Source organism: Desmodus rotundus, chromosome 7, assembly GCF_022682495.2.
Source record: "Desmodus rotundus isolate HL8 chromosome 7, HLdesRot8A.1, whole genome shotgun sequence".
NCBI classification, from domain to species: domain Eukaryota; kingdom Metazoa; phylum Chordata; class Mammalia; order Chiroptera; family Phyllostomidae; genus Desmodus; species Desmodus rotundus.
In genome coordinates, this window is record NC_071393.1 from 111073461 (window position 1) to 111090492 (window position 17032).

Below are 17032 nucleotides of genomic sequence, written 5' to 3' on the forward strand. Positions count from 1 at the left end.
ACAACGAAAGATGCTAATGAACTGTAAGATCCTATTTAAGGTCAGACTAAAGCAGCACTTGAAATTCATTACAGGATTCACAATACCTCCCACTCCAGTGCTTGTTACCTTAAGGCAAGGTCAAAAGGGTTGAAAATATCAGAGCATTTTCCTGCGTTTGTGATGAATTTAAACTGGTTTATGTGCTTGCTGGACTAGCAACTTCTGAGAGGCAGTAGCCCAGTTTTGGGGTGCAGGAGCTACCTGAAAATGCATATAGCCTGTAACTTGGATGGGCAGCAACCAAACCAACTAAATTCTACAGCCACAGGACAGAGTAATTCACTGAAGCTTCCTACCTGATTGGTACTGAGGACTGAGGGACCATGAGTAAGTTATTCATTTTCGGTACACATAGAAATCTGGGTACAACACTGCCACATTCTGGAAAAAAGTGGCCACACTACTGGTAAGCCCCCAAAGAATTGCACTTCAGGCCAAACAAAACAAAACTTCTGAAGTTGCCACACTGGTGATCTGCTCTCAGGGAAGGAGGTATTTGGGGCCAATAAGGTGCTCTAGCTGCCCCAATTTTCTAAATCCCCACCAAGTTGTACTCCACCTATCATCCTGAGTACAGAAGACATGAGGACAGAAGTGGCCGTTGTCCGGCCAGAATTTACCCCCGACAGAAGTGGGTGCGGCTCTAAGGTCTTAGCTATTCAAAGCATGTACAAACACACACATACACATGCAAAGGGGCAGTCTGCAGACCTATTACGAAGCACTAGACACCACCATCAAGCCAAAATCGGGTCCCCAGATCAGAAGTGACAAGAAGTCTTCACGTATGGTACAGAGACCAGTGGATAAGGAAACTACTGAATAAAGTTGAACTAAACCCCAGTTACGGCTTAAAAGAAGCAGGAATAAAAGCTTTTTAAAAATAAAAGATGGGGTTTTTCAACTGATCAGGTTGAGAAAATAGGAAAAAATGATAAGATCAATCCCAGATTTATAACAATTAATTCTACTAAAAGTGGTATATATAGTTAAATTGTTTTTATAACTTCTGAAACTAATGATTTAATTTTTTAAAAGATTTTTATCTATTAATTTTTAGAGAGAAGGGAGAGGAGGGAAACATCAATGTGTGGTTGCCTCTCACGTGCCCCCAACTGGGGACCTGGCCCTCAACCCAGGCATGCGCCCCCCGACCCAAATCAAATCAGCAACCTTTTGGCCCACAGGCTGGCACTGTATCCACTAAGCCACACCAGCCAGGGCTTAAACTAATAATTTTAAAGTAAAATTATTCCTTGGACTTACTTGCCCTTTTGTTGTTTTGGGTCTTTTCGGGGGAGAGAATAAATGACCAAAGTCACTTTACACCTCTTGTCTCATTAACAAGCTCCGCCTGCCTGCTGTTTTCCAGTCCCTCCCTTCACAAGCGAACTGTGAAAATCTCACACCGTTCTCACACACTCTAGTTCTGACATCAGCAACGTCAGGCCAGCAGCATTCGAATGTCTCTTCCACTATAATCAGGACGTGTCGTGACACGGGATTTATTTACAATGGTCCCCAGCCCTTCCACCTACGTGCAGCCTGCGCTTCCACGTCTCTCCTACACCACTTCCCAGGCCATTTCTGCTTTGTATTATGGGATATAATCCCAAATGCAATATATTCAATTTAAGCTTTCTGAAGTTTTATTTCTTTAATTCTCTAGCTTCTCTAGATAGTTTCAGTATATAGGTTTTCGATCCAGTCAGTCTAACTTTATAAATCAGAATACTGGAGGCTAGAGAAGCAACCTGTGGCTCATTTTCTATTATAACAGCACAAGGCATTAGCCCCTGCTTAAGAAGCAGCCGGCCTTCTCTCCGGTATCTGGGCTACTGGGCCATCTTGATATAAATGTAAAAGAAAGCTTGGGTTAATTTTGTAACGACACTCTGAAAAGTTTTTTGGGCACACGTGAGAAGGAAACTGGACCAATGGGTGAGAATACAGAGTTCAGATGTAGTAAGATTAGCTAACACCTGTCTACCACCACTACACACTAAGCACTGCTTTATATATAAAGGATACAAAGAAATGTAAGTAAGCGCACGGTTTGGAAAGATCTGCATTTAATCCAGTAGGGGTCAGCACTCTCCCTCTTGGGATCAGGCCCATGCCTTTCCCTTCTCCCTCTCCCTCCCACCAGGCACATTACCTCCCCCTTTCCCTCTCTTAAGCTCCAAGGGCCCTTCTTTTGCTTCTGTAACTTGTTTCCTGAGCCTCCACAGCCCAGCTGGCTCGCTTCTACCACTGCAACTTTCTAAACTTTCCCATAATTTGAAAAACAAATAAAAAACGGCAGGGGTAAATATCCAAGGGGAGAAGGGAACTAGATACAGGAAAGAGGATGAGGTGGGAAAAACAACAGTGTAGTATACACTGTAACATGAACTGTATACTCCACAATAGGGTTAATTCTTGTACTACAGGCCCTAAAGGGGGGGTGGGGACAGCTGACGCTTACCGCATGCTCATTCTCTATAGTGTATGTGCCGTATTTCATGTCTCCTCGGCCCCCAGGTGTGGCTGTCAGAGGGGTGCTTCTCACTTCCCGGTGGAGTTTGGCAAGGTCCTTCCGGTAAGTTCGAAGCTTAGACATCATGGGGTTCCGGAAAGATAGGGGTGCATAACGCAGTTCTTCTTCCATCTCTGCCAGCTGGGAAGATGAAAACAGTGAGTAGACGGCCTGATTTTTTTCCTGTCTCATCTGGGCATAGTCCAACCGTATGTGGTTGGACGAATTCAACCACAGACAACCCCGAGTACTATTCAACCACTGGCTTCACAAAGGCAGGGACCACATGTAACATGTTCACTCCCTTACTCTGGTGTCTGCACAGTGCCCATCAAGCACAGAACAGGCACTCAAAAAGTAGGTGATGAATGGGTGAAAAAACTAACAAGTACCTTACAGCTTATTGAACAGTTAATGCATTAAATTATATGCATTAATTTAATCCTCACAGCAAATCACCAAGATAGGAAATACTATTTTCTTTTTAAACATAAGACTTGATGAAAACTGCTCAAGATTACACAGTAAGAGAAATCGGGATTCCAAATCTTCAACTTCTCTTTTCAGTACCCCTAGTTCTTAGCCTGTTATTGTTGAAGGAGGCGCTTTCAGGTCTACTGTATTAAAATGATAAGGGTCTGGCATCAAGGTTCTCCCAATCCTCCTCCTCTTTCTGAAAATCAATTGTCTCCACGTCAGATTTCCATTTTTCTGGGATAAGTAAAACATAAAACCTGAACACGTTCACAAGAGGCCATACATTATTTTCATCTGCCTAGAATAGGCAGAGTAGGACTGGTTACTTCTGCTAGCTTCAGAGAAAGAAGGCAAGCACCAAATGGGTATTTGCTAAAAGATTTTAAAAATGCTACTAAGATGTTAACCAAAGAAGAAGACTGGCTCTGGAACAGGTATCATGGATATCGCAGGTGTACACAGATACTGAGAAGTTTCTAGCATTGCCATCATGAAGGAGACAGCCTCCGCAGTCCAGTGGGCTGATCCTCCTTAAAACTGATGTGCTCCAGGGGAAAGGGTGCAGACAAGCTCAGCTTCTCCAAATTTCACCGGAATAGGCAAGTTGTTTGTTCTTCAACAAGCAAGAAGGAACTTCTCTGGTTTAAAAGGAATTTTTCTTCTTAATCTATGCCAGGGAAGTAAAAACGAGGGGCAACTATTTTTCTAGAGTAGTACGAGGGAGCTGGATCTCAGCCCCAAACTCCTGAAGGGTTTGCTGAAGCTAGAGCCTAATAGACACAGTAGGACTCTTCGAATAGGTAAAAGCAGGTCTTTTTGTTTGTTTTGTTTTTGCCACAGATTATGCTCAGAAACCTGGACCAACTTCTGCCAGTTTTGGGTTCTGGGTTCTGCCTAGGAACTCATCCTGCCCACGCATGTCAAGATACGAGGTCCAGCCACTACGCTGTCTTTTAAAACAGCAGGGAATGTGGCTTAGAGCCACCTCTGAGCTACATTTTCTGTGACAGTAAGTTTAAAGAAAGAAGAATAACTGATCCAAATTGCCAGCTTTTAAATGAGATTTTAAAAGATCACCCAGGGAAAGGTAAGAGAATGCCCTTTACAACTCACATCAGGAATGTGTTGTCAAAGCCTCATTTCAGGAGAGGCTTCAAGCTTTACCCGCTTGTTTTTGTTTCCCCACCCCACCCCCCAGCCCCCCAAACTGGCCTCATTTAGTCAGAAATAATCAAAGTCGGAACAGGCAGGAAGAGAACCTGTGATCAGATCATACATAGCATTACTTTTGGAAAAGATGAACACCAGGCAGAAGTAAGGACCTGTTCCCTGTTCTCACCGTCTCATTGGCTTCCTGTTGCTTTTCATCGAAATCTCTGATAAGTTTCTTCTTCTCTTCTGGAAAAGACAAGACAAGTTTCACATGCTCAGTCCTGCTTCCTAACATTTATAGAGCCTATTCCCTCTGTGTAGAATACACTCCCCATTCCTCTCCTGCTGGGGGTAGTAGTGCTTCATCACTCCTAAAAGGCACTTAGAAATGTATGGGAATTCGTTATCATGTTATCACGATGACTGGGGCAAGGGGAGAGGGAGGGTGTTGCTACTGGCATTTAGGACCCAGGGAACAAGAATATCCATGGGTATTGACAGTCCTGCGTGCTAATAATCTGGCCCTGAAGGCCAACGATGTCCCTACTAAGAAACACTTCATGGCTAAGTTAAGTGTTGCCAATCTTTACCCCCAATCCTAACAGAGAGACCAGGCACATGAATAGAATGTTTAACCAATACTGGTTTCTGAAACCCTGGTCTCCACTTTCACCCACACTATGAATCACTTCTCTATTTAGCCCATATTCACTGCTTTTCTGCAGAACAAATTCAAAGCCCACCCACCTGCTCGCTGGGGAAGCTACACGGTGTGGCACGCCTCTCTGCCGTACCACTGGCGGTACTACGGAACTGACCCATAGAAAGTCACTCCCTTCTGATTCCCTTTCAGTCCTTCATATCATGTCCTCTTGGTGCTAATATGTCTTTAATGCCTAAAAATTACTACTCTCCCCTTGTCAACGAAAATCGAAGAGGCTTCAGCTTCAAAGCAATTAACATCTAACTAAAACAGCATCATTTTGCCTTCCCTGTATTTTTTCTGATCATTTAGATAGGTTCTACACATCACCCATTTAAAGTAGTGACATAGCCCTGACTGGTGTGGCTCGTTGGGCTGCTCGTCACTCTGCGGACCTAAAGGTCGGAAGTTTGCTGGTTCGATTCCCAGTCAGGGCCTGTGCCTGGGTTGCAGGCCAGTTCCCCGTTTGGGAGTGTGTGAGAGGCAACTAATTGATGTTTCTCCCCCTCTCTTTCTCCCTCCTTTCCCCTCTCTCTAAAAATAAGTAAATAAATAATCTTTAAAGTAATGACAGAAAATTTCCTTTTAAATAACTTCATGTATTCAATAAATGTATTTTACGTGAAGTGAGTTGATATAAGGAAAACAAGTAACAGTAAAAACGGTACCCAGACATGGCAAAAATGATGAAGGGGGTCCCGGCACGCTGCCACCTGGTAAACACCAGACAGGGGATAACTGCTGGCGAGGAAAGGGGACCAAGTCCTGGCCCCAGCTTTGGGCGTGACCTACTGCGTAAGCTTGGACAATTCTCCATCTCTCTGAGACCTGACTTTCTTTGGCTATAAAGTGAGGTAGGTCTTCTCTTCATCATCTAACAAGCAAAAACTAGCCCTATTAGTGAGGAGCTTGGTTTTTCTTAATGTCTACATTCAAATGTTCTCCCAGAAATCTACACATAATCTACTTATTACCACAAAGTTACTGTGGCTTACAATGTTTTTTGAACTCATCTTTTGGAATTACCTTCACAATTTGGGGATAGTCTTATTTTTAATTGTGGAAATATATATGTGTGTATATATACACACATACATAAAATTTACCATCTTGACCATTTTTAAGTATACAGTTAAGTGGCATTAAATGCATCCACATTGTTATACAACCATCACCACTACCCCAAATGAAACTCCAGAATCATTAAACACTAATTCCCCATTGCCCCCAACCCCAGACTCTGGTAACCTCCCTTCTACTTTCTTTTCTTTTTTAAAAAAAATATATTTATTGATTATGCTATTAGAGTTGTCCCATTCCTCCCCCACTCCACTCCATCCTGCCCACCCCCTCCCTCCCACATTCCCCCCCTATAGTTTATGTCCATGGGTCATACTTATAAGTTCTTTGGCTTCTACATTTCCTACACTATTTTTACCCTCCCCCTGTCTGTTTTCCACCTATCATCTATGCTACTTATTCTCTGTACCTTCCCCCCCTCTCCCCCTCCCACTCCCCTATTGACAGCCCTCCATGTGATCTTCATCTCTATGGTTCTGTTCCTGTTCTAGTTGTTTGCCTAGTTTGCTCTTGTTTTTGTTTTAGGTGTGGTCGTTAATAACTGTGAGTTTGCTGTCATTTTTACTGTTCCTATTTTTGATCTTCTTTTTCTTAGGTAACTCCCTTTAACATTTCATATAATAAGGGCTTGGTGATGATGAACTTCTTTAACTTGACCTTATCTGAGAAGCACTTTATCTTCCCTTCCATTCTAAATGATAGCTTTGCTGGATACAGTAATCTTGGATGTAGGTCCTTGCATTTAATCTTGGGTAATGTAATTATGATGTGCCTTGGTGTGTTCCTCCTTGGGTCCAGCCTCTTTGGGACTCTCTGAGCTTCCTGGACTTTCCGGAAGTCTATTTCCTTTGCCAGACTGGGGAAGTTCTCCTTCATTATTTGTTCAAATAAGTTTTCAATATTTTGTTCTTCCTCTTCTCCTTCTGGCACCCCTATAATTCGGATGTTGGAACGTTTCAAGATGTCCTGGAGGTTCCTAAGCCTCTCCTCATTTTTCCAAGTTCTTGTTTCTTCATTGTGTTCTGGTTGGATGTTTCTTTCTTCCTTCTGGTCCACACTGTTGATTTGAGTCCCAGTTTCCTTCGCATCACTATTGGTTCCCTGTACATTTTCCTTTGTTTCTCTTAGCATAGGCTTCATTTTTTCATCTGGTTTTTGAACAGCTTCAACCAATTCTGTGAGCATCTTGAAAACCAGTGTTTTGAACTGTGCATCCAATAGGTTGGCTATCTCTTCCTCACTTAGTTGTATTTTTTCTGGAGCTTTGAAGTGTTCTGTCATTTGGGCCATTTTTTTTTTTTTTTGTCTTAGTGCATCTGTTACTTTAAGGGGCAGAGCCTTAGGTGTTCCCCGGGGCGGGGTAACGCTGGTTGCTGTGCTGTGACACTGTACGTGGGGGAGGGGCCGAGAGGGAGCAATGGCACCAGCCTCACTCTCCTCCGGATTTCAGTCTTTCACTCCGCTACCCACAATCAAACTGGGCCACTCTGGTGCTGGTTCCCGAGTGGGTGGGCCTGTGCACAATCTAGGCCCCTGTGGGTCTCTCCAACAACCTCTCCTGTGAGGCTGCGAGTCTCTCCTGCTGCTGCCCCAACCCCCACGGGAGTTTTCAATCAGAGGTTCGAGGCTTTATTTCCCTGAGCTGGAGCCCTGGGTTGTGTGGGGAGCCGCTGTTCGTCTGGTTTATCTATGCGCGAATGTGGGGCCGTGGGGTGCTACCCACCGCTCTGCCTGCCCCGCTCTCCGCCACTCCGAGTCTGGCCCTCTCGGTTTATCTGTGCAAATGTGGGGCTGCAGGGCCTGCTAGTGCTCGGACTGCCTGGGCCGTTTGTCCCACACTCTACCAGTCTCGGTCCCGCCACAGCCACGAGAGTCCTCTCCACCCCGGTGCCCGTCTCCGCCCCTCCTACTAGTCTGGATGAATGTTTATTTTTTATTTCCTTGGTGTCGGACCCCCTTGCCGTTCGATTCTCTGTCAGTTCTGGTTGTGCGAGGAGGCGCAGTGTGTCTACCTACGCCGCCATCTTGGTTGTCTCCCCTTCTACTTTCTGTGTCTATGAGCTACACTACTCCAGGCACCTCGTATGAGAGGAACCACACAATATTTGTCCTTTCGTGTCTGGATTATCTCACTTGGTATAATGTCTTAAAGTTCACCCATGCTGCAGCATGTATGGGGCCACAGTCTTTTAAAGCTATGTATTTTTCATTCAGTGTGACTCCTAAATACAAGCCAGCACTTCCATCCATTGAAGAAAGAGCAATCTTTTCCAATGCCAAAGAAAACAGCTTGAGTTGGGCTTATGGAGGGGGGGGACGTGGGTACTCAGTACGCTGCCCTAAAATCTTCCTAGATAGTTTTGTTTACCCTGACTTTCCCCGTGAGCCTGGATTTTCAAACCCAATCCAATGTAGTATCACCATTGTGCTTCATATGGATTTACACTTTTGGTAATCACAATAGCATCTACCATGTCAGCTGTCTGCCGCTTTTTAAGCGATTATAAATTATTTTGGATGTGAACATTCTAATATAGTCTCAACTTGAGATCAAGCTCCTCCAGAACAGGGAAATTTACCTTTTCTTTTATAGGTCTCACAATTTTTAGAACCTTAAACCTGACAATGAACTCTTTATTATGCTTCATCCCTTGTCACGTGACATCCCCTTAATATATACAAGGCACTCCAGGCGAACTATTTCTTACTCCACACCACTCACAAAAACCAGGATCTGTTGTTTAAAAAAAAGAAAAGAAAATTCAGCCATGACAAATGGTGCGCACCTCGACCATCCTGACGAAATAAGCACCACAGCAGCCGTTACTACCCCTGAGTGGCTGTGTTTCCAGCCACTAGCAGTGAAATAACGCCTGCAATCAAGAACGGCTACTTCCAGGGAAAGGTATTGTATTGTGTCACAGAAGTGCCAAGGGTCACCAGTCCCCTGACTGGGCCCATCTCCAAACTCAAGCACACCCCTCCTGACCCAGGCCGGACAGTAAGCAGCAGCGGTCTGTGTGTAAGTGCGTTCCCTTCCCGGCTCCGATTTTCCTACGACTCTGTCAGTCACGAAGTCCCTTCCTACACGCTTCCTTTGCTAAAGGATATGAAAGTCTGCATTCTTAAGGGGCAAATTCTAGAATGATTCAAAGAAAAGAGCTACATAAAAATAGGTAGGGAGAAAAGAGGTAACCCATAGAATCTTGACTCTTCAATTTCTCTACATGATTCGGCTATTCTCCGTCTTTGTGGAGTTGGAATACCCCACTCGCTACCCGATTTCATGAGATATACATTCTCCTAGGAGTGTGGTACAGATTATATACTTTTAAAAGTAATATACTCAGTTCACCACATGAGTTCCTTTATGTAATCCTAAGATTTTTTATTACAGCCTTGGAAATCATCCCTTCTGATGATGAAGTCAGGGAGGCCGATATTTCGGGGTTGGCACGAGCTCGAACCCTACCCGGCCGGGCGGTGTCAGTAGCGCCGCTCTACCCTGCAGTCGCGGATTTGTGGAATCGATGACAGCTAGGCTGCGATGGACCTCCGAGATCACCCGTCTGGTCTGACCTCATCTCACAGTTGTGGAAACTAGAGCCTGGAGAAACTACCCTCCCCAAGGTCACAGGAGGAGTGTGCAAGTCTCCTGACTCCCGATCCAATGCTTCTATACACTATAGCACTGGCGGGCATTCCTGTGCCCCCAGGGTACAGCCTTTAGCAACAGGTAAAATCTGTTCCACTCACGTCTTCCCAAGCCAGTCACATGGGAGTTATGCACTCGAGACCGATTCTCTTTGGTAAACTGGGCGATGGCAGCACCCTGTCCCGGACAAGGAACACGACACATGTAGTCAGCTTTGAAAGACAGCTGGAGGAAGCCCGCCTTAATGGTCAGCAGGGTGACACCCTCTCTTCCTCACAGGAGGTCTGAGTTAGCAGCTCCAGAATTCTGGTCCATTAGAGCTGTGGAAATAACTTGGGTCTCACCAGGACCTTTAAAATCTGTGACTAATTTGCTTTTGGCGCCCCACTGTGGCATTTCTAAGACCTACATCCTCCATTTGTAGACCACTATGATCTACCTAATCTTACACTAGGGAGAATTTGAAAGCATCAGATTCCTCTCAGCCTATTTTCTCCTGTACGAATAGGAAATACAAAAGTACTCACCTCGTAGGGTAGTCTGAAATGGTTACAAGAGATAATAAACATAAAAAGTACTTGGCAAATGCCAGGTGTATTAACGGTTCAATAAATAGCAACTATCATTGTTTTTTAAAGTAAATCCTTAAGGAAGAACTAAGAGCAAAAGTAAAATTCACTAAACAATGTGAAGAGTGTTGCAAAAATTAAAAGTCTGTAATCACTGACTAATTGGCATTTACCAACCCGCTGCATAAGGTCCTCCATAGTTGTTATTTTTTTCTGGTTCACAAAATAATGAGGTCTCACATATACATATTGAGGTCTCACATATACATATTGTGAATTAAACTGAAAAACTTTCAATCTTACAACACTCAGTAAGACGTGGAGAAATGCCTTATGGTGCTACAAAAACCCTGACTATAGGCACTTACTATATTAATTGGGTAAGAATTTACAGCACTCTGAATATTTGGAGAGACCTTTTCAGATGCTTCAAAACTAAGACTAGAAATCACAGCTGTTTGCAACAATATTAATATAATATTAAACAGATTAATAATCACATATAATAAATTGTCACTGTCATACAAACTTGCTAAAATTGGACACACTGTGTCTGCTATCCTTTGTTTTAACAGGTATGTACACATCCATTTTAAAAGTGATGAAAATGTGGAAGATGGTTCTTTCAATACCCAATCACGTATTATTTTCTTCCTAACAATCCACAGTATTTATACAATCATTTGGCAAATATTTATGGAACACCTAGTATGTACTAGGCACTGTTCTAGGTGCCTAGGATACAAAATAAACAAAAGAAAATACATAACTTATGACATATGAGGAAGGAACATTTCAACTGATACTGAAACCAGACAAGGACACACAAGGGAAAATTACAGGCCAATATCCCTGATGAACAAAGATGCAAAAATCCTCAACAAAATATTAGCAAATGGAAATCAACAATACATTAAAAGAATCACATATCATGTTCAAGTGGAATTTATCCCAGAGATGCAATCAGTGATGGTTACCCACAAATCAATCATGACAAACCACATTAACAAAGTGAAGACTGTAACTCATGATCAGGCCCCCGCCTGGTAGCTCACACAGCGTCGTTCCGATATGCCAAGGTTGTGGGTTCGATCCTCAGTTGGGGCACATACAAGAAGCAACCAATGAATGCATAAATAAATGGAACAATAAATCGATGGTTTCTCTCTCAAATCAATTTTAAAAATCACATTATCATCTCAACGGATGCAAAACAAGCATCTGAAAAAATTCAACTTCCATTTATGATAAACTTTAAAATATGGATATAAAGGAAATATATCTCAACATAATAAAGACCATATAAGATAAGCCCATAGCTAACATCATACTCAACGGCGAAAAGATGAAAGCTTTTTCTCTAAGATCAGGAAGAAGACATGAATGTCCACTCTCGCTTTTATTCAATATAGTATTGGAAGTCCTAGCCAGAACAATTAGGCAAGAAAAAGAAATAAAAGGCATCCAAATCAGGAAGAAGTAAAACAGTTACTATTTGCAGATAACATGATATCATATATAGAAAACCCTAAAGACTCCACCAGGAAACTGTTAGAACTAATAAAATTCAGCAAAGTTGCTGAATACAAAATGTACAGTCCCCAAGTTACGATAGTTCAACTTACCAGTTGGACTTTTTGATGGTGTGAGTGATATGCACTCAGAAACTGCACTTTGACTTTTGAATTTTGATCCTTTCATGGGCTAGTGAGATGCAGTACAATACACTCTTGTGCCTCTGGCGCCAACAGCAGATGGCTTTGCCCAGCTGTAGGCTAATATAACCGTTCTGAGCACGTTTAAGGTAGACTAGGCTAGGCTACAATGTTTGCTGGGTTAGATGGATTAAATGCATTTTGACTTGTATTTTCAACTCACAATGGATTTATTGGAACATAACCCATCATAAGGTGAGGAGCACCTGTATACAAAAATCTGTTTTATTTCTGTACATTAATAATGTATCAGAAAGAAATTAAGAAAACAATGACATAATGGCATCAAAAAGAATAAAACAGGAAGAAATGTAAGCTAGGAAGTGAAAGTCTCGTACACAGAAATAGAACAAACAGTCCAAAAATTTGTATGGAGCCACAAAAGACCCTGAGTAGCAAAAGCAATTTTGAAAAAGAATAAAGCTGGAAGCATCACACTTCTTGACTTCAAACTATAGTACAAAGTGATAGTAGTCAAAACAGTACAGTACTGCCATAAAACAGACACAAAAATCAACAGAACAGAGAGCCCAGAAGAAACCCACATACACGGCCAATTAATTTATGAGGAGCCAAGACTACACAATGGAGAAATGTACATATCAGGAAAATGTACATATCTTTCCCCCTCTTATGTCTTTATCCCCTGTACGGAGAAAAAACCCAGTCCTTCTTCCTGGTTCTTTCCTGCATGTCTCCTTTACTACTCACACCGAACACTTCACTTCTAGTCACCAAATACATGGGGGCCTCCCCCCACCAAGAACTGCAACACCACCTGAGCACCCTACAGTTCAACACCATTCTGTACCCAGAGACAGCATCAGGTTCCATGGCTTAAGGGCTCAGATCCCCCAACACTGCCTCTCCCTGCCCTCTTCAGATCCAACGACAGGTAGGGGATCCTCAGATTACCCACGACTTCTGCTCAGTTTGGTGACAGACTGGAGGATCCCAGGGCCCTCTCCTCAGGCTCAATTAATCTGCTGGAGCAGCTCGCGGAATTCAGGAAAACACTTACTTAGGGTTACCAGTTTATTAAATGGTATGGTGAAGGACAAAGATGAACAGCCAGATGCAGAAATACACAGGGCAAGGTCTGGGAGGGTCTTGAGCATAACAGCTTTTGTCCCCACCGAGCTGGGTGCATCACCCGCCTGGTGTGAATGTGTTCACCCATCTGGAAGCTCTCTGAATCCCATACTATTGGGATTTTATGGAAGCCTCCTCACGTAGACATGATCAATTTTAAAATCCATTTCCAGTCCTTTTCCCCTCTCTAGAGAAGTGGGGAGCAGGGTTGAATATCAAGCTTCGAATCATGGGTTGGTCTTTCTGGTGATCAGCCCCCACCGAGGAGCCACCCAAGAGCCCACCCAGAGTTGCCTCCCTAGAACAGAAGATGCTCGTAGTGCTCTTATCACGGAGGCACGTACAGGGGGTTAGGAGCCCTGTGTCAGGGACGGAGTCAAAGACCAAACATTAGAACAAGATGCTCTTAGTGTTCTTATCATTTAGGAAATTACAAGGGGTTTAGGAGCTCCGTGCCAGTGACTAAGGGCAGAGACCAATATATATTTTTTCTATCATCTCACAGGAAAGGACAGTCTCTTCAATCAACGGTGTTGGGAAATCCTGACAGCCACATACAAAGAACGAAACTGGACCCCTATCTCACCCAACACACAAAAATTAACTCAAAATGGATTTAAGACTTGAACATAAGGCCATAAAACTCCTAGAAGAAAACAGGTCTTGGCACCAGTCTTGACAAAGATTTTTGGATGAGATACCAAAAGTAAAGGTGACAAAAGCAAAAATTAACAAGAGGGACTACATCAAACTAAAAAGTTTCTGCATAGCCAAGGAAACCATCAACAAAATGAAACGGCAATGTACCAAATGGGAGAAAATATACGCACATCATAAACCTGGTAAGGGACTAATATCCAAAAAATATAACAACTCGTACAACTCAACAGCAAAAACCCAAACAATCTGATTAAAAAATGGGCAGAGGACACGAATAGACATTTTTCCAAAGAAGACACACAGATGGCCAACAGGTACATGAAAAGGTGCTCAACATCACTAATCACCAGGGAAACGCAAATCAAAACCGCAATGAGACATCACCTCACACCTGTTAGAAAGGCTATTATAAGAAAGACCAAGAAATAACAAATGCTGGCAAGAACGTGGAGAAAATATAGACCTTATGTTCTAGCTCAGCCACTTTCAAACTTGACACACATCAGAAATCCCCTGAAGGGCTGTTAAAAGAGATAGTATGTTAAAACAATTAATGGTTACTGACTGGTTGGGGGGCCTAAGAATCTGCATTTCTAACAAGTTCCCAGATGATGCTGATGCTGTGGTCCAAGGACCACACCTTGAAAACCGCCATGCTACTGGAAGACAAATAATATACAGGGTCCAGCAGAAGTAAGGTCTGCTTGAGTGTGGTTGGTAGGGTAATAATATGGGCGTCATAATCTATAGTTTTAAGTTGAACATTCCACCTAAAATGTCATATGGTGTACTTGAGTGTGATACTGTTATGTTAGAGAATTACATGTTTATGATTTTGTAATTAAAAAAAGGGGCGTTATCTGTGCCGGACCCTGTACTACAGACACCATACATCCAGTAAAGTGTCTAGCATGTTAGAAGAGAGGCGCTCTAGGGAAAAATGGGAAACTAGAACAAGGTAAGAGTAGTTGTATACAGAGCTAGTATTCTCATGTTTTATTTAAATAAAATATCCACTTCCCCATATAACAGTATCAATGGCTAATCGCTCTTCCTATTGTCAGGCAGGCAGTATTCTAAGGGCTTTACATAGGTTAACTTACTTAATTCGTATAAAACTCTTATGAAGTAAATACTATGATTTGCCCCCCATTTTGCAGGGCAAACTAGTTAGGTTAAAGTTAGTTGTCCAAGGTCACACGGCTGCTGAGCGGCAAATGTAGGAATTGAACCCAGGCAGTCTGGCTCTAGAATCCCTGCTGTTAAATATACAACTATACACAGCTTCTTGATTCACGTTTAACGCAAGAACTCTTGGAACTCTTTAGGGCCCAGGACACTGACTGATACATAATAATTCTCAATAAACATTATTGAAAAATGACTGAATTCAATTATAGCACATAAGCTAAATGCAAGGGCCATGTTATGTGCATTATTCAGCGCCTAATAATTCATGATGGAAATTAAAGCTTAGGAAAGCTTATGAAGTAGTCCTTGAAGTAGAAATAAGGAATCAGAGATGAGGCCTGGTGTGTTTACTTAATTAAATTCAATTTATTCAAAAAATATTCATTGAGTAGTATGAACAAAGTAGTGCACAGGGAGATTGAAAATTGTTGAAATTCTTGTTATAACCTGAGGATTTGTGTATGCTGTATTTACTTACCCATTAAACAACTGAGTCTGTGACCAACAACTTATGTTAGAGTATTTTGTGCTTGGGTAGAAATTCACATCGTTTTGATTGCCCTCTTTGCAGAAATGAGGAAAAGGTTAGGTAGATGACAAAAGTGAATATAACTAACTCAGTTTTCTACTTTTCAAACAGAATGCATTAATTAACCTTAAATAAATGGGTATTGCAAAATTAAATTCAGCACCTGGCTGGAAAAAAAAAAAACAAAAACCCTGTATTTTTTCAACCCTGTAAATTAGATCCCATCACTCTCTTGCTCAGTATCCTTTAACTGCATCCCATCTCATTTAGCAACATGCAAACTTTCACTGAGGTCTACAAGACCCCACACGATCTGGTCCTGCCTACCTCTTTCCAGCTTTGTGTACTACCGCTATCTCCTGTGCTCCGTCCACCTCCAACACAACTGGCCTGGCCTTCCTGCTCATCCTAGAACATGCCAACCCCATTTCTGCTCAAGGACCTTTGCAGTGCTAGTCAGTCCTCCTGACACTCACTTCTCCCAGGTTTTTGAATGGTTTACTCACTTCATTCATGCCTCTGCTCAAATGCCATCTTTTCAAATAGGCCTTTCACAGCCCCCACCCCCATTTAAAATCAGAGTGCTCCCCCTCTCTCTACTCCTTTGCCCTGCTTTATTTTCCTGTACAGGCATACATTGGAAATATTGTGGGCTGGATTCCAGAGGACCGCAATAAAGCAACTATTGCAATAAAGTGAGTCGTAATCTTTTTGCAGGTAGAGGATCTTGTCTTAAATTTCTTAAAAACACAACATCTGTGAAGCCAAAAGGGGGAACTGCAATAAAACAAAGTATGCCTGTGTTGCCCTCAACATGGCCTCTTAATGTTTATACGTCATCATGCGGCTAAAATGAGGATTTGTAGGTCTTTTCACTGTAATTTACAATGTTAACAGCATCTAAGGCAGTGTCTGGCACACAGTGACCTGTCCCAGTAAGTACAAGTTAAACAAACATGACTTTCATTCTCACCAGTCATTTGATTCATACAACTTTGGGTAACTCACAGAGCTAACCCTCAAGCTCTGGCCCTTAAGTAAAAACAGTAAAACAAAGTCTTATCCGCCTTGCCATCAAGATCTATTTCGTTATGAGGCGAAGAACTGTGCTTCCTATGGATTTAACAGGACAACTCAAGCTCCTCCAGGCAAAGACTGCAGCCACCTGAATTCTGAAACCTTGCGGCAGGAAACAGTCTAAGCAGAAAGTTCATAACGGGACAACACCTAAAAGCCACAATCCTGATTTTAAAGACCAAACTCCCCAAACCGGTATTTACCAACCCCAAAAGCTATGATTCCTTTGGGTTCTTAACCATTTTGGTGCTAGGGATCGTTTGCCAGTCTGGTGAAAACTATGTACCTCTCTTGAGAATAATCATTTAAATGCATAAAACAAAATACAGAGGGCTCCAAAAGCAATCCGATCTACTGAAATAGAGGACCGCAGATTTAAAGTCTCCAATGCTCTTCTTGCCACAGTGAGAATGAGACGAGAAAAACTTGAAGGCAATCGGAGAATCAACAATCCCAAGGAAACGGTACTCCGAGGGTCCATCACTGAGCACCCTGAGTGGAAGCAGGGAGAGATCCTGAGCGCCGGGTCCAGCCAAGTCTAGGGGACGTGTTTGAAGAGAAGAGAAAAGAGC

At 42.6% G+C, this 17032-nt stretch overlaps 1 protein-coding gene across 3 annotated transcripts in view; it reads right to left on the reverse strand.

The window, feature by feature from the left end:
* The window catches only part of VTI1B (vesicle transport through interaction with t-SNAREs 1B), a 42496-nt gene that overhangs the window by 24873 nt on the left and 591 nt on the right, over positions 1–17032 (reverse strand). For all 3 annotated transcript variants that reach the window (XR_008427277.2, XR_008427278.2, XM_024567619.4), the window contains exons 2-3: positions 4377–4435; positions 2510–2701 (exon numbers count right to left, since the gene is read on the reverse strand). Coding sequence is in view for 1 of the 3 variants with exons in the window: in XM_024567619.4 (XP_024423387.1) it covers positions 2510–2701; positions 4377–4435 (251 nt within the window). In the remaining 2 variants the exon portion in view is untranslated. The remainder of the gene's footprint in view (positions 1–2509; positions 2702–4376; positions 4436–17032) is intronic.